Source organism: Oncorhynchus clarkii, chromosome 31, assembly GCF_045791955.1.
Source record: "Oncorhynchus clarkii lewisi isolate Uvic-CL-2024 chromosome 31, UVic_Ocla_1.0, whole genome shotgun sequence".
Lineage (NCBI taxonomy): Eukaryota > Metazoa > Chordata > Actinopteri > Salmoniformes > Salmonidae > Oncorhynchus > Oncorhynchus clarkii.
Window position 1 is genome coordinate 36,753,700 of NC_092177.1, and position 22,465 is coordinate 36,776,164.

The 22,465-nt window shown below is 45.0% G+C and overlaps 1 protein-coding gene across 1 annotated transcript; it reads right to left on the reverse strand.

The window, feature by feature from the left end:
- Nucleotides 1-17,024: 17,024 nt before the first annotated feature.
- LOC139391034 (H/ACA ribonucleoprotein complex subunit 1-like) lies at nt 17,025-20,132 on the reverse strand. Its single transcript, XM_071138508.1, has 7 exons — nt 20,026-20,132; nt 19,410-19,632; nt 19,036-19,190; nt 18,793-18,852; nt 17,985-18,105; nt 17,773-17,892; nt 17,025-17,661 (listed from the first exon to the last, which is right to left on the reverse strand). The coding sequence occupies exons 2-7, from the start codon at nt 19,618-19,620 to the stop codon at nt 17,651-17,653; spliced, it is 678 nt and encodes a 225-aa protein (XP_070994609.1). The 5' UTR covers nt 19,621-19,632; nt 20,026-20,132; the 3' UTR covers nt 17,025-17,650.
- Nucleotides 20,133-22,465: the final 2,333 nt, after the last annotated feature.

The window sequence follows — 22,465 nt, forward strand, 5'->3', positions numbered from 1 at the left end:
AAGCTGTTTTTCAGTCTCTTGGGTCCCAGCTTTGATGCACCTGTACTGACCTCGCCTTCTGGATGGTAGCGGGGTGAACAGGCAGTGGCTCGGGTGGTTGTTGTCCTTGATGATCTTTTTGGCCTTCCTGTGACATCGAGTGATGTAGGTGTCCTGGAGGGCAGGTAGTTTTCCCCGGGTGATGTGTTGTGCAGACCTCACTACCCTGTGGAGAGCTTTACGGTTGTGGGCGGAGCAGTTGCCGTACCAGGCAGTGATACAGCCCGACAGGATGCTCTCGATTGTGCATCTGTAAACGTTTGTCAGGGTTTTGGGTGACAAGACAAATTTCTTTAGCCTCCTGAGGTTGAAGAGGCGCTGTTGCGTCTTCTTCACCACACTGTCTGTGTAGGTGGATAAATTCAGTTTGTCCGTGATGTGTACGCCGAGGAACTTAAAACCTTTCACCTCCTCCACTATTGTCCCGTATGTAGATAGGGGGGTGCTCCCTCTGCTGTTTCCTGAAGTCCATGATCATCGCCTTTGTTTTGTTGACATTGAGTCAGAGGTTATTTTCCTGACACCACACTCTGAGGGCCCTCACCTCCTCCCTGTAGGCAGTCTCGTCATTGTTGGTAATCAAGCCTACCACGGTAGTGTTGTCTGCAAACGTAATGATTGAGTTGGAGGCGTGCATGGCCACGCAGTCATGGTGAACAGGGAGTGAACAGGGGGTGAACAGGGAGTACAGGAGAAAGCTGAGAACACACCCTTGGGGGGCACCAGTTTGTGCGGATCAGCGGGGTGGATATGTTTCCTATCCTTACCACCTGGGGCGGCCCGACAGAAAGTCCAGGACCCAGTTGCATAGGGCGGGGTCGAGACCCAGGGTCTCGAGCTTAATGACAAGTTTGGAGGGTACAGGCTGAGCTGTCGTCAATGAACAGCATTCTTACATAGGCATTCCTCTTGTCTAGATTGGTTAGGGCAGTATGCAGTGTGATTGCGATTGCGTTGTCTGTGGACCTTTTGTGGTGGTAGGAAAATTGGAGTGGATCCAGGCTATCAGGTTTTGTAAAGGTGATATGATCCATGACTAGTCTCTCAAAGCACTTCATGATGACAGAAGTGAGTGCCACAGGGCGATAGTCATTTAGCTCAGTTACCTTAGCTTTCTTGGGTACAGGAACAATGGTGGCCCTCATGAAGCATGTGGGCACAGCAGACTGGGATAGGGATTGATTTAATATGTCCGTAAACACAGCCAGCTGGTCTGTGCATGCTTTGTCGACGCGGCTAGGTATGCCGTCTGGGCCAGCAGCCTTGCGAGGGTTAACACATTTAAATGTTTTACTCACGTTGGCCACGGTGAAGGAGAGCCCACAGGTTTTGGTAGTGGGCCTTGTCAGTGGCACTGTATTGTCCTCAAAGCGAGCAAAGAAGTTGTTTAATTTGTCTGGGAGCAGGACTTTGGTGTCTGTGACAGGGCTGGTTTTCTTTTTGTAATCCGTGATTGACTGTAGATCCTGCCACATACGTCTCGTGTTTGAGCCGTTGAATTGCGACTACTTTGTCTCTATACTGACGCTTAGCTTGTTTGATTGCCTTGCGGAGGGAATAGCTACACTGTTTGTATTCGGTCATGTTTCCGGTCGCCTTCCCGTCATTAAAAGCAGTGGTTCGTGCTTTCAGTTTTGCCATCAATCCGTGGTTTCTGGTTAGGGAACGTTTTAATAGTCACCGTGGGTACAACATCACCGACGCACTTGCTAATAAACTTGCTCACCTAGTCAGCGTATGCATCAATGTTTTTGTCTGAGGCTATCGGAACATATCCCAGTCCACGTGATCTAAGCAATCTTGAAGCGGGGAATCCGATTGGTCGGACCAGCGTTGAACAGACATGAGCATGGGCGTTTCCTGTTTTAGTTTCTGTCTATAGGCTCGTCGTGGTCAGATTTGCCGAAGTCAGGGCTGGGGAGGGCTTTGTATACGTTGCGGAATTTAGAGTAGCAATGGTCCAGAATGCTGCCAGCTTGAGTCGAGCATTCGATATGGTGATCAAATTTAGGGAGCCATGTTTTCAGATTAGCTTTGATAAAATCCCCAGCTACAACAAATGCAGCCTCAGGATTTATGGTTTCCAGTTTACATAGAGCCCAGTGAAGTTATTTTAGGGCCGTTGAGGTATCCGCTTGGAGGGAATATACATGGCTGTGATTACAATCGAAGAGAATTCTCTTGGTGTCCAGACAGTCGTATGAATAATTGCACCAAGGCGCAACGTGAGTACAGCTCCACATTTTCATGATAGTGAGACTTCCAAAACAACAAAGACATAATGATCGTGAAATAAGTAACGCATATAGGCACTCACACAAAACAATATCCCACATCGCAGGTGGGACAAAGGACAAACTAAGTATGATCCTCAATTAGAGGCAATGACAATCAGCTGCCTCCAATTGGGAACCATACTCACACACCAACATAGAAACACAATACCTAGAACCCCCCTAGTCACCATAGTGAGCCCTCTGGGTTCTCTATGGTGTTTTAGGTCAGGGCATGACACTTGGTAGATAATGCGGTCCGCATTTTATTGTAAGGAATTCTCGGTCAGGTGACCAAAAGGACTTTAGTTCCTGTATGTTGTTATGATTAACGACTCGTGGTGTAGTCATAAGGCATATACCAACACACTTCTTCTTACCAGAGAGATGTTTGTTTCTGTCGGCGCAATGCGTGAAGAAAACGGGTGGCTGTACCGACTCTGATAACATATCCCGAGTGAGCCATGTTTCCGTGAAACACAGAATGTTACATTCTCTGATGTCTCTCTGGAAGGCAATCCTTGCTTGAATTTTGTCTACCTAGTTGTAAAGACTGGACATTGGCGAGTAGTATGCTCGGGAGCGGTGCGCGATGTGCCCGTCTACGTAGCCTGACCAGAAGACCGCTCCGTCTGCCCCTTATGTGGCGCCTCTGTTTAGGGTCGCCTTCTGGGATCAGATCAATTGTCCTGGGTGGTGGTCCGAACAGAGGATCCGCTTCAGGAGAGTCGTATTCCTGGTCGTGATGTTGGTAAGTTGACGACGCTCTTATATCGAATAGTTCTTCCTGGCTGTATGTAATAATACTTATGATTTCCTGGGGTAACAATGTAAGAAATAATACATTTAAAAACAATATACTGCATAGCTTCCTAGGAACGCAAAGCGAGGCGACCATCTCTGTCGGGATCATCTTGCGATCTCACATGGCAATCATGTCCTGAAATACTGAATTCTGGTGGGTGGAATAGAGACGAGGTGGGTGCTGTGTTGGTGAGTTTCTGCCGTCACTTGTTCAGTCTCGGAAGGGGGACTCAGAGGGAGACAGCGAAGTCCAGGCACTGCTGCTCTGTTTGCTAGTGTTTTTAGTTCATCGGTGTATCTCACATTGCGTGCCAAGTATGATCGAGCAAGAACATTTCTTAGCAGATAATGACAACATGACAATAACAGTAGCTGTAGATGATGTAATGAAAAGTTGTAGGGTGGTTGGTAATGGAGGACATCAGTGTGGATCCATTTTTGCATGTTAGGCAGAACCACTAGGTCATGGAGAACAGGAGCAGAGTAAAGGGAACCGGGTAAGAGACAGAGATGTAAACAAGCAAAAACTCTGAGAGAAACTCTGGGGTGGTGTCATAAGGTGTATGACTCAAGTGGTTAACAGTACCTACCTGGCCACGGAGATTACTTATCGGGACACAGCAGTTAGCCTATTTGGAGAAACCCCCGGGTCAGTGTTGGCACACTGACAGCATGGCCTACCGCGAGGAAGCAAATGCAAATAGTTATCATCTGAGATTTTTTAATTCACCTTAATGGATGGTGACCGCAGCTAGGAGCGAAAAAGCAGAAAGGTTTCCCAGGTCTCGCCTTTCTTCCAAACCAAGTCATTCTTTTTTTTTTTTTTTTTTACCCCTTTTTCTCCCCAATTTCATGGTATCCAATTGTTGTAGTAGCTACTATCTTGTCTCATCGCTACAACTCCTGTACGGGCTCGGGAGAGACGAAGGTCCTCCGATACACAACCCAACCAGCCGCACTGCTTCTTAACACAGCAAGCATCCAACCCGGAAGCCAGCCGCACCAATGTGTCGGAGGCTACACCGTGCACCCGGCAACCTTGGCTAGCGCGCACTGCGCCCGGCCCGCCACAGGAGTCGCTGGTGCGCGATGAGACAAGGACATCCCTACCGACCAAGCCCTCCCTAACCCGGGCGATGCTAGGCCAATTGTGCGTCGCCCCACGGACCTCCCGGTCACGGCCGGTTACGACAGAGCCTGGGCGCGAACCCAGGGACTCTGATGGCACAGCTGGCGCTGCAGTACAGCGCCCTTAACCACTGCGCCACCCGGGAGGCCCTCAAACCAAGTCATTCACCCACATGTCGAACCTCTTGGTCCCCTCCTTGATTATCCTCCAGTAGCTCTCCTTCTGTTTCTCCTGCACCTTGTCCATGTTCAATCTCAGATTGACTGATAATAGAAATAAATGCAATTTACATTTCAGATTATTACAAATACACCACTTACATATCTCTTGGAGGGCCAGGAAATAAATTAACAGTGGACAATCATTTTTACCTGGTCAAAAACCTTCACATCCTTCTCAGCCTGTGCCTGAAGGTGGTCCTCTAAGGCGTTATGATCTGGTTCCGACAACGTTCACCACATCAGGTGGAGATTTGGTGGTCTGAAAGTATGTTACGCAAAAATAATAATCGACAAACACTAAGTCAATCACAAATTTGAAATACTACAGTATATCCAATAATTGTATATACAATTGCGTTGTTTACCTCAGTCAACAGCTGCAGCTCCCGTTCATACAGCAGGCGATAGGGTGAGTACTCTGGAGGCCTGGACGCTGCTGTTGTGTGCAAAGAGAATGACATTCAGGTTGTCCTCCCACCATTCTTGGAACCCGTCAAGGGACTTGCCCATGGCAGTCTTGAAGGTGTGGTTGGTCCGTTTATCCAAACCTGGAGGAGGGAGTAGGAAAGGGATATCTGTTGACAATGGAAGATATTGAAATGTCTTATGTACCATGCAAAAAAACAAAAACGAATTGTAAAAACCATTGTTGACAGACTAACATCTGTGCCTTGTTCCAGAGTTCACAACCTCGGTCCCTCAAGGTGACCTCAGGAGAACCATGGGTATTGACGATGTTCATCATCACCTTGGAGGTGGCCTTGCCAGTATTTTCCTTGATGGGTATCATACAAAAGAAAATTCATTTTTGCTCCAAGCACCCTTTTTAATTGGGTTACAGAAGGGAATTTAGAGTTAAGCATGTTCTCTTCCTTTACAGACCTTAATGGGTATTGCCTCCAACCAATAATCAGTCACCTTCAAACACCAGCTGTTGCCCTTCCTGGATTTTGTGAAGGGTACAATGAGGTCCACCCCTAACATAAAAAGTGTTGGAGAGAAGATTACTTCATTCTTCCCCATATCTGTGTCATTCACTATGCAGATTTTCATATTTGTAAAGATAATGACACACAATCTAGAATGTTGAACTATGCTGTGGTCAAATAAAGCAACCGTTAGAAAACAACTTATTAGGGCAAAATTTGTACAGTGACACTTACCGATCATGTGCCATGGTGAAACAACGGATGGTCTTCAACATCTGCGCCACAGTCTAAAACCTCTCAAACTTCTGTCAGCCTAGACAGGTACTGACTTTTAAGCTCAAGGTGACAAATTGAAACATTGTGTTCTCTGAGATGAAATCATAATCATAATCATAATAAATTCAGATATAATAGAATGTGATCGATCAACAAAAGGCTATTTCACTTGCCCAGCTGTCCACATCCTTGACAATCCCATGGCAAAAGAAGCGTGTGTTGATTTTGGCAATCATGAGCTTCACTGCGAAATGGCCGACATGCATCTCGGTCAGCATGGCCTCATTCTCCTCAATGAAAATCACCCTCCTGTGTGGCTCGCCATCCTTCGCTCGTGAGTACATATGATATCTGTGTGTCTGCCTAGCAAAGACACCTACTTAAGGGCAGTTGGAATTACCATAATTGCTTAGACCTATCCATTTGATTGATCAGGGTTAACTTATAGCTTGATATGTCAATATGACAGACACATAACTTAATGCACAACTAGCACCTTGTAGATAACCAACTACCTAGATGGAAAATGGTTGTTGAAAAATTGATGCTCATAGCTAAATCCTTCCAGTTATGTAATAGAAGTTAACTGCTTAACATTGAATAGAACATTTCTGCCCCCTACGAATGTTGAGCCTCTTGTCGAGATCAGCGGTGCCTTCATAGTACTTCACCTGGTTGGAAAGATAAAATAACATTTCCTCGAGGGATGCCGTTGAAGTGCAAGCTATATACATACAAAAAGCTACAAAAACAGTTAGCTAGCTAGCTAACATTAGCTAAACAACTGTCTGGCTAGCTAGCTGGCTGTATATCAGCCCAAATAATTAACAAAACACAAATAAACAAAAACAAAATTCTTTGATTGACTAAATGCTTCTAATTCAGTAAGTCTATTGGTAGTTGTTATTTACACTATACACATACTGTAGCATATTCTTGGGTATCATCTTGACATCTCTGGTTAATTAATGCTAGAACATTGGTCGCCAGGATTAGCAATTTGTAGTCTCTTAATAATTGCATAACGGTGCATGTTAGACATGTTCACTATAGTCATACTGAGTTGGGGACCCAATGATTCACTGTCTTGCTGATCCTCCAATGACGCACATGGCCTGTTGCGTTCATGTTACGAATCCCTTTGGCCCGAGAGTCTAGGGAGGATGGTAACAGGGGGGGGGGGGCTGAGCTGGACCCAAGGAAAGAAACAAATATCCCAAAATCCTCTAAGCTAGACTAGCCTATTTCAACAACAGCTAACTAACCAAAAATACAGTGGGTGGTCCGCCCAGTTCTAACTAGTGTTTTTAACAAGGTTTACCTATGGGGAGAAGGAGAGAAAAGAACACAGGATACATACACACACAGGATACCTGTATCCGTAACAATTTATTTTAACAGAAAACCACGGGATAACCACTGCAATATAGGCCTACACTCAGAAAAAAAGGTGCTATCTACAAGCTAAAATAATTATTCCACTGTCCCAATAGGATAATTTTTTTTGGTTCCAGGTAGAAACATTTCTGTGCCTAGGTAGAACCCTTTTGGGCTCCATTCCACAGAGGGTTCTACATGGAACCAAAAATACAAATAAATTCAGCAAAAAAAGAAATGGCCCCTTTTCAGGACTCAGGACAGGTCTTTAAAGACAATAAGTAAAAATCCAAATAACTTCACGGATCTTCATTGTAAAGGGTTTAAACACTGTTTCCAAATGCTTGTTCAATGAACCATAAACAATGAACATGCACCTGCGGAACGGTAGTTAAGACACTAACAGCTTAAAGACGGTAGGCAATTAAGGTCATAAGTATGAAAACTTAGGACAGTAAAGAGGCCTTTCTACTTACTCTGGAAAAACACCAAAAGAAAGATGCCCAGAGTCCCTGCTCATCTGTGTGAACGTGCTTAAGACATGCTGCAAGGAGGCATGAGGACTGTGGATGTGGCCAGGGCAATAAATTGCAATGTCCGTACTGTGAGACGCCTAAGACAATGCTACGGTGAGACATGACTGACAGCTTATAGCCTTCGCAGTGGCAGAGAGAGGCTGGACTGAGGGATTGAAGGCCTGTTGTAAGGCAGGTCCTCACCAGAAATTACCGGCAACAACGTCGCCTATGGACACAAACCCACCGTCGCTGGACCAGACAGGACTGGCAACAATTGCTCTTCACTGACGAGTCGCGGTTTTGTCTCACCAGGGGTGATGGTCGGATTCGCGTTTATCGTTGAAGGAATGATTGTTACACGAGGCCTGTAGTCTGGAGCGGGATCAATTTGGAGGTGGAGGGTCCGTCATGGTCTGGGGCGGTGTGTCACAGCATCATCGGGCTGAGCTTGTTGTCATTGCAGGCAATTTCAATGCTGTGCGTTACAGGGAAGACATCCTCCTCCCTCATGTGGTACCCTTCCTGCAGACTCATCCTGACATGACCCTCCAGCATGACAATGCCACCAGCCATACTGCTCGTTCTGTGCGTGATTTCCTGCAAGATTAGAATGTCAGTGTTCTGCCGTGGCCAGCGTAAAGCCCGGATCTCAATCCCATTGAGCACGTCTGGGACCTGTTAGATCGGAAGGTGAGGGCTAGGGCCATTCTCCCCAGAAATGTCCGGAAACTTGCAGGTGCCTGGTGCAAGAGTGGGGTAACATCTCACAGCAAGAACTGGCAAATCTGGTGCAGTCCATGAGGAGGAGATGCACTGCAGTACTTAATGCAGCTGGTGGCCACACCAGATACTGATTGTTACTTTTGATTCTGACCTCCCCTTTGTTCAGGGAGACATTATTCAATTTCTGTTAGTCACATGTCTGCGAAACATGTTCAGTTTATGTCTCAGTTGTTGAATCTTGTTTTGTTCATACAAATACCGTATTTACATGTTAGGTTTACTGAAAATAAACGCAGTTGACATTGAGAGGATGTTTCTTTCTTTGCTGAGTTTACCTGGAACCAAGAAGGGTTCTCCTTTGGTGACAGAAAAGGGGCCTTGTTGGAACTTATTTAATTCTGTACTCAAACATCTGCCAGGTATTCAAGATAACACGGAACATAGCACCACCACCTTTGAAGGTTTTCATCACCCAGTAGGGGTGACTGTGGTATCCTCAAAATGGACAAAAAGGAGACACAAGAGGGCCCCCCACACTCATTTTAGATCCCATGGGGTCTTTATTTTCATACTGTATGCTTTTACTGTCATCACTATCTCCTTTGCCATCTTCTCATGTCTTTTCTTGGAACTCCATCCATACACACACACACACACACAGACACACACACACTACTGTAGCATCTTGTTCACATTTCTCACATTTTAGGCATCCAGCTGAGGGCTTGGATGGATCATGTTGCAATGAGATGGGCACAGTGGTATGTATGTACAATCCTTTTCAGTGTGGCAGCAAATTAGTTAGAACAGGAGAAGAGGATGCGGTTGATAGTGGAGGGTGAGCAGTGTGGGTGGTTTGTAGAACAGCTGCAGTGACGCTGATTGTTTTCTCTGGCTCATCACTTTTTAACTAAAAGAAAGATAGATTTAGAAATGAGTTAGACATTGGCATAGTTCAACAGCTGAAAAGCCTTTATTAACATACTCCCACAGATAGCAAGATATTCAGTATTCACTGAATGATGTAGCCTACCCATCCCTATTTACAATTGTATTAATCAATGAAATAAGTTATACTATAGCACATTCAATGACATTATTATTGTAGGCTATAGGCTCCTTCTGTATCTACCTTGTACAATTTAATGATGTATCATACCCATCCACATTTACAATTTAATTGATCAATTAGATAAATAATACTAGCACATAGAGTGACATTATTGTAGAATAGGCTACCCCTGTATCCAGATTATATTAGGATACCGTTATGATTTCATTGGTCTTGTAAGGCATGATTTTAGGTCTTCGATCAAAGTTGTATGTTGTATCTCATTTCCCGTCTTCAGTGAAAAGTACTTATGCATCCCCCATTCAATTCAGTTCGAGTGTGAATGTGTAGGCCTATTGACAGTGGGGAAAAAAATCCATAGCTCCAGCACACAATGGCATGTAGGGGTAGCGTATTACAATGTAAAATATGTATATATCCTATAGTACAATGGCATGTAGGGGTAGTGTATTACAATGTAAAATATGTATATCCTATAGTACAATGGCATGTAGGGGTAGCGTATTACAATGTAAAATATGTATATATCCTATAGTACAATGGCATGTAGGGGTAGTGTATTACAATGTAAAATATGTATATCCTATAGCACCATGTGTGTCATGGTCGTCCTCCTCTTCGTCTGAAGAGGAGAGGCGAGAAGGATCAGAGGACCAATATGCGGCGTGGTAAGTATCCATGGTAAAATCTTTAATAAAGAAAGACTGAACACTATACAAAAGAGTAACAAAAACAATAAACCAAATTCGACCGTGAAGCTACAAAATGAGACCTGTGCTGACACAAGCCACTAACATAGACAATCACCCACAAACAAACAGTGCAACCCAGGCTACCTAAGTATGATTCTCAATCAGAGACAACCAATGACACCTGCCTCTGATTGAGAACCATACTAGGCCGAAAACATAGAAATGCCCCAAAACATAGAAAAACCAACATAGACTGCCCACCCAACTCACGCCCTGACCATAATAAATAAATACAAAACAAAGGAAATAAAGGTCAGAACGTGACAGTACCCCCCCCCCAAAGGTGCGGACTCCGGCCGCAAAACCTTGACCTATAGGGGAGGGTCTGGGTGGGCGTCTGTCCGCGGTGGCGGCTCTGGCGCGGGACGCGGACCCCACGTCACCATTGTCTTACTCCGCCTCTGTGGCTTTCTCACCATGACCACCCCTCTCAATGACCCCACTGGACAGAGGGGCTGCTCGGGACAGAGGGGCTGCTCGGGACAGAGGGGCGGCAGCAGCTCGGGACAGAGGGGCGGCAGCTGCTCGGGACAGAGGGGCGGCAGCTGCTCGGGACAGAGGGGCGGCAGCTGCTCGGGACAGAGGGGCGGCAGCTGCTCGGGACAGAGGGGTAGCTGCTCGGGCGGCCCCTGGCTGACTGGCGGCACTGGCGGCCCCTGGCTTACTGGCGGCCCCTGGCTGACTGGCGGCACTGGCGGCCCCTGGCTGACGGGTGGCACTGGCGGCCCCTGGCTGACGGGCGGCACTGGCGGCCCCTGGCTGACGGGCGGCCCCTGGCAGACGGGCGGCCCCTGGCAGACGGGCGGCACTGGCGGCCCCTGGCAGACGGGCGGCACTGGCGGCCCCTGGCAGACGGGCGGCACTGGCGACTCCTGGCAGACGGGCGGCACTGGCGGCTCCTGGCAGACGGGCGGCGCTGACGGCGCTGGGCAGACGGGCGGCGCTGGCGGCGCTGGGCAGACGGGCGGCGCTGGCGGCGCTGGGCAGACGGGTGGCACTGGCGGCGCTGGGCAGACGGGCGGCACTGGCGGCGCTGGGCAGACGGGCGGCACTGGCGGCGCTGGGCAGACGGGCGGCTCAGATGGCGCTGGGCAGACGGGAGGCTCAGATGGCGCTGGGCAGACGGGAAGCTCAGATGGCGCTGGGCTGAGTAGCTCTCGTAGTGCCGAACAGGCGGGAGACTCCGGCAGCGCTGGAGAGGATGGAGCCCCTGTAAGGATGGGCCGGAGAGACAGCCTGGTGCGGGGAGCTGCCACCGGAGGGCTGGTGCGTGGAGGTGGTGACGGATAGACCGGGCCGTGCAGGCGCACTGGAGCTCTTGAGCACCGAGCCTGCCCAACCTTACCCGATTGAATGGTCTCGGTCGCCCTGCCCGTGCGGCGAGGTGGAATAGCCCGCACTGGGCTATGCAGGCGAACCGGGGACACTGTGCGCAAGGCTGGTGCCATGTAAGCCGGCCCAAGGAGACGCACTGGAGACCAGATGCGTAGAGCCGGCTTCATGGCACTTGGCTCGATGCCCACTCTAGCCCGGCCGATACGCGGAGCTGGAATGTACCGCACCGGGCTGTGCACCCGCACTGGGGACACCGTGCGCTCCACAGCATAACACGGTGCCTGCCCGGTCTCTCTAGCCCCCCGGTAACCACAGGAAGTTGGCTCAGGTCTCCTACCTGGCGTAGCCATACTCCCTGTTAGCCCCCCCCCAATAAATTTTTGGGGCTGACTCCCGGGCTTCCTTGCCAACCGTGTTCCCTCATATCGCCGGCTCCTCTCTCCGGCTGCCTCCACCTGTTCCCATGGAAGGCGATCCTTTCCCGCCAGGATCTCCTCCCATGTGTAGCAACCCTTGCCGTCCAACACATCGTCCCAAGTCCATTCCTCCTTGTGCCACTGTTGCCCGTTACCACGCCGCTTGGTCCTGTTGTGGTGGGTGATTCTGTAACGACGTTCGTCATCACCGGTCGTTGCACACCAAGCTGGCGTTATTGGTGCAGACTTGTGGACTGACAAACTCAAGCACCTATTCCGCATACTAGCTAGGGTCCTTCAGTAGGGCATGCATACCATAGAACTTTGGCTGTGGAGGCATGGTCAATCCATATAGTGATCATTTGAACGTGTTGGGGGTGATGAAACAACGGAGCCCCATTCAATGAAGGGCAGCAGAGGGGCGATTTGCACCGTGGTAAGTGTCCATGGTAAAATCTTTAATAAAGAAAGACTGAACACTATACAAAAGAGTAACAAAAACAATAAACCAAATTCGACCGTGAAGCTACAAAATGAGACCTGTGCTGACACAAGCCACTAACATAGACAATCACCCACAAACAAACAGTGCAACCCAGGCTACCTAAGTATGATTCTCAATCAGAGACAACCAATGACACCTGCCTCTGATTGAGAACCATACTAGGCCGAAAACATAGAAATGCCCCAAAACATAGAAAAACCAACATAGACTGCCCACCCAACTCACGCCCTGACCATAATAAATAAATACAAAACAAAGGAAATAAAGGTCAGAACGTGACAATGTGTATATTTTAATTTACAATTGAATTGATAAATAATAACATCAAATTGCGTTATTATTGTACACTAGCCTACTCTACACAGTAAATAATATTGCCTACGCACACTCGTTATCAACTAAAATGTATTATTTTCAAATAAACCAAATTTTCCTTATCAACACAATAGGTCTAAATATTTCCTAACGATATCACAACTTAAACATAGCCTACTTACTCCTCAATTGGATCAAGGACATCTTGGTAATTCTTTTCATTGTCTCTAAGGAAACTATCTGGGGCAGACACTCGAAAATCGTCTCTGCCGCTTGTAAAAAAATAAAAATAATAATGTTTGTGTCTCCGCCGAGCTCACAAATATCGTGCCAGTCTCTCACTCTATGAACGGTCACTGCTATCCGGTTTTCTTGGGAAGTCCTTATCCTGAACCCTAAACCCTAAACTAATACAAAACTGAACCATTTTACACTTATACTTGACAGAGGAAGGGACATCCCAAGGGTCCCGAATACCACGGACCCTCTGGGAAAGCATGTGAACTCCTCTATTTGACTGAAAGCCACGGACACAAGTCTTATTGGTTGTCTGATTTAGGCTACTGGGGAACTGGTCACAACACAGTCTGTGATTGGCTAACAACATTTAGATCTGTTTACAGCGAGATAAGATAAATTACCATGCCATGAGGTGTTGAGGGAAAGACAGATTACATATAGATTGGACATAATCTTTTCTAGGCCATTAGTGATAACAGGAAATACACAAGCCATAGGCTACACTCAGACGCAGGCGTCACACAGACATTAGTAAGATGTTGGTATGAAGACATGTTAGTTAACCTTACACGCAGGCGTTATGCAGATGTTATTTAGGCAGCCAAACGGTGGTACGGTTGCATAGGCTTAATTAAGTCTCTTAACACCCCCTATACATTTTAGTCGTTCGTTTGACCTGCTGGCAGCAACAAATTCTACAGCAGGATTAATAAACACTCATGCCGTGACGTGCTCCGACCAACAACTGTCCTCTTCTTCTTTGGTATAATGGCTTTCACAAAAATTATGTGTGCATTCCACCAACTACGTGCGGGTGGAAAATAAAGATCCCCAAAATGAAATAATGCGGTGTAATTTTAAAAATATACAGTTGAAGTCGGAAGTAAATACTCCTAAACTAAACACATTTAAACTCAGTTTTTCACAATTCCTGATATTTAATGCAAGTACAAATTCCCTGTTTTAGGTCAGTTAGGATCACCACTGTGTTTAAAGAATGTGAAATGTAGTAGATATAATAGTAAAAAGAATGATTTATTTCAGCTTTTATTTATTTTGTCACATTCCCAGTGGGTCAGAAGTTGCATAAACGCAATTCATATTTTGTTGCATTGCTTTTAAATAGTTTAACTTGGGTCAAACTTTTCGGGTAGCCTTCCACAAGCTTCCCACAATAAGTTGGGTGAATTTGGATCCATTCCTCTGACAGAGCTGGTGTAACTGAGTCAGGTTTGTAGGCATCCTAACTCGCACACTCTTTTTCAGTTCTGCCCACACATTTTCTATAGTATTGAGGTCAGGGCTTTGTGATGGCCACTCCAATACCTTGACTTTGTTGTCCTTAAGCCATTTTGCCACAGCATTGGAAGTATGCTTGGGGTCATTGTCCATTTGGAAGACCCATTTGCAACCAAGCTTTAACTTTAACTGATGTCTTGAGATGTTGCTTCAATATACCCACATCATTTTCCTGCCTCATGATGCCATCTATTTTGTGAAGTGCACCAGTCCCTCCTGCAGCATAGCACCCCCACAACATGATGCTGCCACCCCCATGCTTCAAGATTGGGATGGTGTTCTTCGACATGCAAGCCTGCCCCTTTTTCTTCCAAACAAAACAATGGTCATCATGACCAAACAGTTCTATTTTTGTTTCATCTGACCAGAGGACATTTCTCCAAAAAGTATGATCTTTGTCCCCATGTGCAGCTGAAAATTAAAGTATGGATTTTTTATGGCGGTTTTGGAGCAGTGGCTTCTTCCTTGCTGAGCGGCCTTTCAGGTTATGTCAATATAGGACTCGTTTTACTGTGGATATAGATACTTGTACCTGTTTTCTCCAGCATCTTCACAAGGGCCTTTGCTGTTGTTCTGGGATTGATTTTCACTTTTCGCACCAAAGTACATTCATTTCTAGGAGACAGAACGCGTCTCCTTTCTGAGCAGTATGACAGCTGCGTTGTCCCATGGTGTTTATACTTGCATACTATTGTATGTACAGATGAACGTGGTACCTTCAGGCATTTGAACATTTCTCCCAAGGATGAACCAGACTTGTGGAGGTCTACAATTTTATTTCTGAGGTCTTAGCTGATTTCCCTATGATGTCAAGCAAAGAGGCACTGAGTTTGAAGGTAGGTCTTGAAATACATCAACAGGTACACCTCCAAATGACTTAAATGATGTCAATTAGCCTATCAGAAGCTTCTAAAGCCATGACATCATTTTCTGGAATTTTCCAAGCTGTTTAAAGGCACAGTCAACTTAGTGTATGTAAACTTCTGACCCACTAGAATTGTGATACAGTGAAATAATCTGTCTGCAAATAATTGTTGGAAAAATTACTTGTGTCATGCACAAAGTAGATGTCCTAAATGACTTGCCAAAACTATAGTTTAACAAGAAATGTTTATATATACAGTTGAAGTTGGAAGTTGACATACACTTAGGTTGGAGTCATTAAAAATGTGTCTTTAACCACTCCACAAATCTATATGGTATAGTCTGTCTCCATTCTCATGAGAAAAGTAAATAGCATTATAAATCAGAATAGATAGTAACTGTGTGTATATATATATATATATATGCGCTCAATTAAATAATATAATTACAAAGTTATGACATATCAACACAATTTTAACAGGGCATGACAAATATAACAAGTCTGTTGTTCACTGCAAAAATATCAGTTGCTTGTCTCAAATACAGCATGAAGCAAAAAGTGTTACAACACATGCGCCAATACCACGTTATACGTTTCTTACGATCTTCAAAAATTAAATACATTTGTATTCAACGTGTGCCTTGTACAAACGTGTTTTCTATTCGGTGTGTGACTGTCAAACCTCAGATGAAGGAAAGAAAAACACCGGTGGGCAGAGTCAAACATCCGCCCACATTGAGCCCGGCCCCGAACTGCACACAGCAGCCAGGGAGGGGTACTTGATACATTCCTCAAAGAGTAGTTCACAATCTAGTCCAATTGCGGCCACAAATAGACATTGTTACAAATGTACCAAGAAATGTGCATTGTTTAAGGCACACATATACACGTCTGTCACAAATGACAGCTCCAATAAGCCCCTTATGGTGAACGAGAGGCTTATAGAAGCATTACTATTTTGAGTTTTCTATTCATCGTTTGCCGGTAGAGGGTCCTGCATGCTCTGGGCATTACTGACTCAAATGAACACAATCAGTTGAACAATTCACTCTTTTGAGTTGAAAAGATCTGAGTCAGTAAAGAGCCAAACTTGCGGGCAGCTTAAGAACTAGTCTAAAGACCAACCAGGAACGCTGTTAGCACCATGATTTGCAAAAACCTATGAAATCCTCAAATTACATATGCTGTGAATGGGCATGAAATGTGGGCTAAATACAATTACAGCAAACATCTTATAAAGGATAATATCAGTCAATTGGTGCATTTGTGACAAATTGAGGGGAGGGGGGGAGGGTATGCTTGAAGTAGCAACATTGTGGTTTGAGGCAAGTGGACTACTTACCGATCTGTGACAAAAAAAAAAAAAATCACTGGCTTCTTGGAGGACAGTATTCACATATAGGGAGGGGATTTACTACCCCTTCTTAGAAGCACCCTGCATACAATCTGAACAGGGAAACCAGCCACTGAAGTGAGGCATTAACATATGACACTGCAATGCAATTTCCTTTAAGTGTGTGGAGTAGCTCTCATGTTGACCACATAGCTGTTAAAGCAAGAAGTATTGCCAAAGATTAGTCACTGTAGCCATTCAGGAGACATTATGGCTGGATATAGGACAGCAACAAGCTGGACCGAAATGAGACCCTGACAAAAGTGTGGTGTGACAACTCAAATGCTCACATCCATAGAAGCAGCTAACAAACGGCAATATTTTTATGCTGCCTTCATCAGAACGATGGGGCATGCCTTTGCAGTGAGAGCTGCTGGATCATTTGCTTTGACAGTTGTACTAGCAAGTTGTATTTCCGTACCTGAACAGTTTGGACAAAAGGGTGTTGGAAACAGACACACAATCAGCTTGAATTTAAAGGATGTGCTTCAGGAACACAAAGCTAATATCGCATTAGTGGAAATAAAAAGTCACATGTCCAAATAAATTGGAGCGACCTACAAAGCACGGTTTAATCAAAGGCTTTTCTTTACAAAAAGACAGCAATACTCTAATCACATTTGATTATCTGTGGGTAATAACAATATTTTCCACTTATTGTAATGAAAACAAATGAACTCATTCATGTCCATCATATCATCCACAAAACAAACATCGGGGTTTCATCAATATTGAAATGACTGTTGCACTCCATCATGACATTGATAAAACAGTCCAGTGCCCCCAAGGGGCCCATATTTTGGTCTAACTGAAAGCTCTGAATCATAGCCAACAGTATAAGAAAAACAATGTGACGTATCCAAAATGTACCCCCCAAAAAACATCCAGTGTGAACAATGTTGAAGAGTTGCCAAAGCAACTGGGCTATTAATGATTGCTGTCACAGGGAATGCTGAGTGCATTCAAAGGTCAGTAAATAAAAGCCAACCATTCACACATTATTCATCAAAGATAGGTGTACAAAAACAAATTGACAGCTGAGCAGTATAAAATGATGCAACGCCTGTTCTCCATAAGTCAAGTTCAAAAGAGCCAAGCTCAGGCGTCGCACCGATTTGCTTCCTGCCGCTATTGACACTTGGCGAGGATCCGACGCAAACAGTTTGTCATCATCTCCCACCTGGATGATAGAAAAAGGCATATCAACACCACAAAAACATTAAATGCAAAGCAGCTTTACAACTTGTCTATTCACGTTCATTTAGATTCATTTTCTAGGATTTGGACTTACCCCTGAATCCTCGTCCACCGCCACCTCCTCTACCTCTGAATCCCCCTCCTCGACCACCACCAAAACCGCCTCTGCCAAATCCACCACGGTCACCACCGCCCCTGCCACCACGGAATCCACCTGGGAGGGCAAAAATATTTTGGGGGGTATAAAAATGTATTAACATTCCCACCCCCTTTTATTCACAAGAAAAACAGCCATTTTGCTCTTACCTCCACGGGGACCTCCTCTTCCACCTCGACCTCCTCTGCCTCCCCTTGGGGGACCCTTCTCACCCGGGGGCCTGGGAAGGAACCTCTGGAGTGGTAGGAGTTTCATTGGGTCTACATAGAACTGTGGACCAGAATATAATGAGTTACGGAATACATGCCATAGCTATGTTTATGCAATAGATGGATTAGCTGACAAAGTCACAGAAATGTACACGCTTCCATGGGACAGTCGTCAGCGTTACGCGATTCTGGATGCTAGCAAGAATGACAAGAAACTGCCCTGTGGGGAATCTTAATTGTTTTGTTTCAGCTTGTTCTTGACACTGTCTTGTTTCGAGTTATTGTAACCATATTTCATGTAAATGCTAATATGGCTTAAATTTTATTAACTAGCTCAGAAACTACGTATTTGAGACATGGGTTCATTGTTCAAATATATTTGTTTTCAATAAACATCGGACGAAATTTGGCTTACATGTTGTCAAAAGTCTAAGCCAACCTCTGTTTTGCCCCATAGTGGCACACGTGTCGGTTTTTGCTAAACAATCAACTAATTGACCAAATTTTTGGTCAATCCGAAAGAGGGTCCACGAGAAAATGAAAGTACACGTCGGCTGTGTGGAGGTGCCACGCAGCGCTCAGTGAACCTCCATAAAAAGGCCTTTACGTACGATTTATAAATGATTGGTTGACAGGCGAGCGGGGGTAGGTTCTGATATCTTGCATTCTCTGTTAACACCAGTTCAACCATGAAAGCACTTTTAATTGCCATCAGCTCTGTTACATGTAATACACTGATATTGCTTACCTTCTGTAGTTTCTTGAATGAGGATGCCTTCATATTATCTGAGAGTTTAACAGAGAAATACTGTTTCTTCATGTTAAGGGGCAAACCAGTGTCACAAATGACATGAAACTCATTGTTAACCAGTAGAAACAGAATTCAAGCATACACGTTTTACAGTGTTATTAATGAGATCAAGAAAATTAAACATGTTCCCAAACACTTCACAGATGACTTTGGTTAGACAAAGAAAGATTGAAAGGATACAAAGTCACGTAGTTGGCCGAAGATTTCGTCCACTTTCCCGATTTGCTCCTTGTTTTCCAAGTACACGGGTGCATTGAAGTAAGGAACTTTGTTCTCCTCAGTTACACACTTGCACACAATTTCATCCTCACAGGGGTGCATGAATTCTCCTAATGCTGCAGAGACAAGAGCAAGGACATCTGGTCAGTACAGGAAAAAAATAAATAAACTGGGAACAGTATGTGAAAGTACAGATGTAACAATGCCAGGCAGACTATATGTACATTCCAGATGTACATATGGTGTAGTGTAAATTCAAGATGCAAAGCATTAACAATTCCCTTTCCATCACTGGAACACGATATGAGTGCATCACATGGCGGTCTCCATCTTACCAACCACATATTCTGGAGGGCCATAGTCTTGGAAGCCCCCTCGACCTCCTCGTCCACCACCTCGGAAACCGCCGCCGCCACCTCGACCCCCATATCCTCCTCCACCACCACCACCACCACCGTATCCTCCTCCACCACCACCGTATCCTCCTCCACCACGGTTGAATCCGCCACCACGGCCCCCTCTTCCACCTCCTCCTCGGAAGGACATGTTCTAGTGTACCTGAGAGAGTTGGGAGGACGGGAGATAAGATTAAGTTGCATAGATACAATTCAAAGCAATTCACTTTCAAATACTAGACATGGTCTTCAAACATTGTCAGTGACGTTAGTGGATGTTTCCAAATGCTTTGCTGGCTAAATACCACAATAAAACTAGCTAGCTAGCCAACGAACAGTATAATGATTAACTAATGACTTGATCAATGCATGATTTCACGTTTATGAACTATATCAGTACAGCAACTTCCAAGGGATCAATTGAACAAGCTAGCTAGCCAGCTCGACTACTTATTTTCAACATATCAAGACTACAGTATCACGATATGCTTTGCTGAGCACATTATGGTCGCGTCGTGCAACTTATGAAATACACATATATATTTGATTGACATACCTTTGCACCACAAATAAGCTCAGCTGATGGAGTGAAGTGTGCCAGACACAAGTTCTACGCGACGAAAACACATGTGCTTTCAGGTGGTGCCGTAAAGTGAGAACTATAGAGATGGATAGAAGTCTCTTCAGGGATATTTAAATAATAAAGGCCGAGGAGGTGTGGTAAATGGCCAAAATACCACGGCTAAGGGCTGTTATTCGCACGACCCAACCTGGAGTGGCTGGATACAGCCCCTTGGCCGTGATATATTGGCCATATACCACAACCACCCCGAGGTGTCTTATTGCTATTATAAACTGGTTACCAACATAATTAGAACAGTAAACAAGTAATGTTACATACTACCTGTGAAATATAGCTTAATAGATCACCGCTTTCAACCAATCAGCACCCAGGATTTCAACTACCTGGTTTAAAAAAACATTTTAGCATGGGCATTGCCATTGAGGGCTTCCACAATGTTAAAGTGGGTGGGGATTCCTATGAGTTGAGACCAATCAGCCAATGAAGAAGAAAATTGACTACTTTAAAATTGAGATAGCCTCAATGTTGCTGCCCCTAATGGTTAGAGCATTGGGCCAAGTAACCAGAAGGTTGCTGAATCAAATCCACAAGCTGACAAGGTAAAAATCTGTCTTTCTGCCCCTGAGAAAAGGCAATTAACCCACTGTTCCCCGGGCGCCAAAGATGTGGCTGTCGATTAAGGCAGCCCCCGCACCTCTCTGATTCAGAGGGGCTGGATTAAATGTGGAAGTCACATTTCAGTTGAAGGCAACTGACTAGGTATCCCCCTATCCCTTTCCCAGTAATGTCACAGGCGCTATAATGGCACAGATACAAAGATGAGTTGTCTATCTATCTCTATGGTGAGAACCGAAGAGAAGTCCGGATTGTCGTAAAACTCAGACTGTCGTTCATTCACGACATCCTGTGAAAAACACTAGGGGAAGATCTCAATTGCTCACCGTGCGTCCTCTCCTCGTGTCTTTCTCAAAATTCATTGGAGGAAAAGGTTAGTGGGGCGGGACCTCTGACTTTCTCATCCAATGGGGTTTCAGAAGGAGGCGCGCAGAGAAGAAAGAGTGCGCGAGGAGGAAACAATTGAGATTATCCCCTACCTGAGAACACCACACACACAATCACTTTGACAACGCTGGACAATCTGGACAATTGTTCCTTTATGATCTAGTCAGGTCATTACAGTATTAACCCTAGATAACTGACAGTGGGGCTGTTTTGTAGCCACCGTGCAGCCATTTTATTATTCCTCCTCTGTCGTAAAAAAAAAAGAATATTTTTTTAAGCTATAGAAATGCATTTTTAAATTTGACAAGTATATTCCATTACAGACACCTTAAAGCTGGAATCCCACACGGTGAAACTGCCACATCCGCTTGCGATATTACAACAGCAAAGATGTACACTGCAAACAACTAACACTTTCTTCGTCCCCCCCCCGTACATCATTGCAGCGTGGTAGAACATGTACCGCAATTTTCTTGTTGCCATGTTGTGCAATGCTCCTCACCTCCGCTTTGTCAAACAAAACAAAAACAACAGCCGTGGGGCAGTCAGTGACACTGTTTCCCCTACTGCGGATTCCATCTTTAATGTATACTTTTAAAGTGAACTGAACAATTAAAATGTAAACAAATATATATATATGAAAACATATTCCATAGTCTTTTTGGAGAGTACTAATGTTGCAACAAAGAATGACTTAAATCCATGTAATTTTATCCTTGTAAGATTTTGTTGAAATACTGTGTAATTCTAATAATTCCTATGGATGGACTGCTCCTTCTGGGGATGGCCAATATTGCACAGCCTCTCATTGGCCATTAAATCCAGGGTTTATACACATCATTGACTGCAACTTGAGCATCGAGCCACACGTAACAACCTGGACTAGAGCTGGCGTAACTGAAACCTGTGTAAATGTTTGACAGAAGTGCAACTGTCATACCTATACATATTTACATTTATCAGCCTACTTGTTGATGTGCTTTATTTCCCCTAGACTCACAACTGGAAGAAGTTATAATGAACACCGAAAGCCAGGTAAGCAATGACTTGTTTGTCTTGTTGTAAGCCCAAGCAGTAGCCGTCTGTGTAATAAGGCACCCATTGGTTTTTCGTTTTTTTATCTGAGGAAATCTCTTTATAATGCATGTATTGAATCTATTACTATTACCCCAGGTGATCAAGTGCAAGCCAGCAGTAGCATGGCAAACCCCTGTCTATTGAGAGGGTGGAGGTTGCCCCACCTAGGGCTCACAAAGTGTGCATAAAGGTAACCATAACTTTCCACTAAGATAAACATTTCCCAGACCAATGCTTATGTAAAGCCTAGTGCTCGCAGGGATATGAACCTAAAGAATAAACTGTGTGCTGTTTCTGTTGATTGCAGCAAGTGGAATGTGCCACACTGACTAGG

Bases quoted from the DNA above. Each gene is read 5' to 3' on its own strand.
- LOC139391034 (XM_071138508.1), bottom strand. From the start codon at position 19,620: ATGTCCTTCCGAGGAGGAGGTGGAAGAGGGGGCCGTGGTGGCGGATTC. The intron at 18,853-19,035 runs GTATCCTTTCAA...ATGAAGAAACAG, and splicing joins TCGGCCAACTACGTGACTTT to TATTTCTCTGTTAAACTCTC. The intron at 17,893-17,984 runs GTAAGAGCAAAA...TTGCCCTCCCAG, and splicing joins AAGAGGAGGTCCCCGTGGAG to GTGGATTCCGTGGTGGCAGG.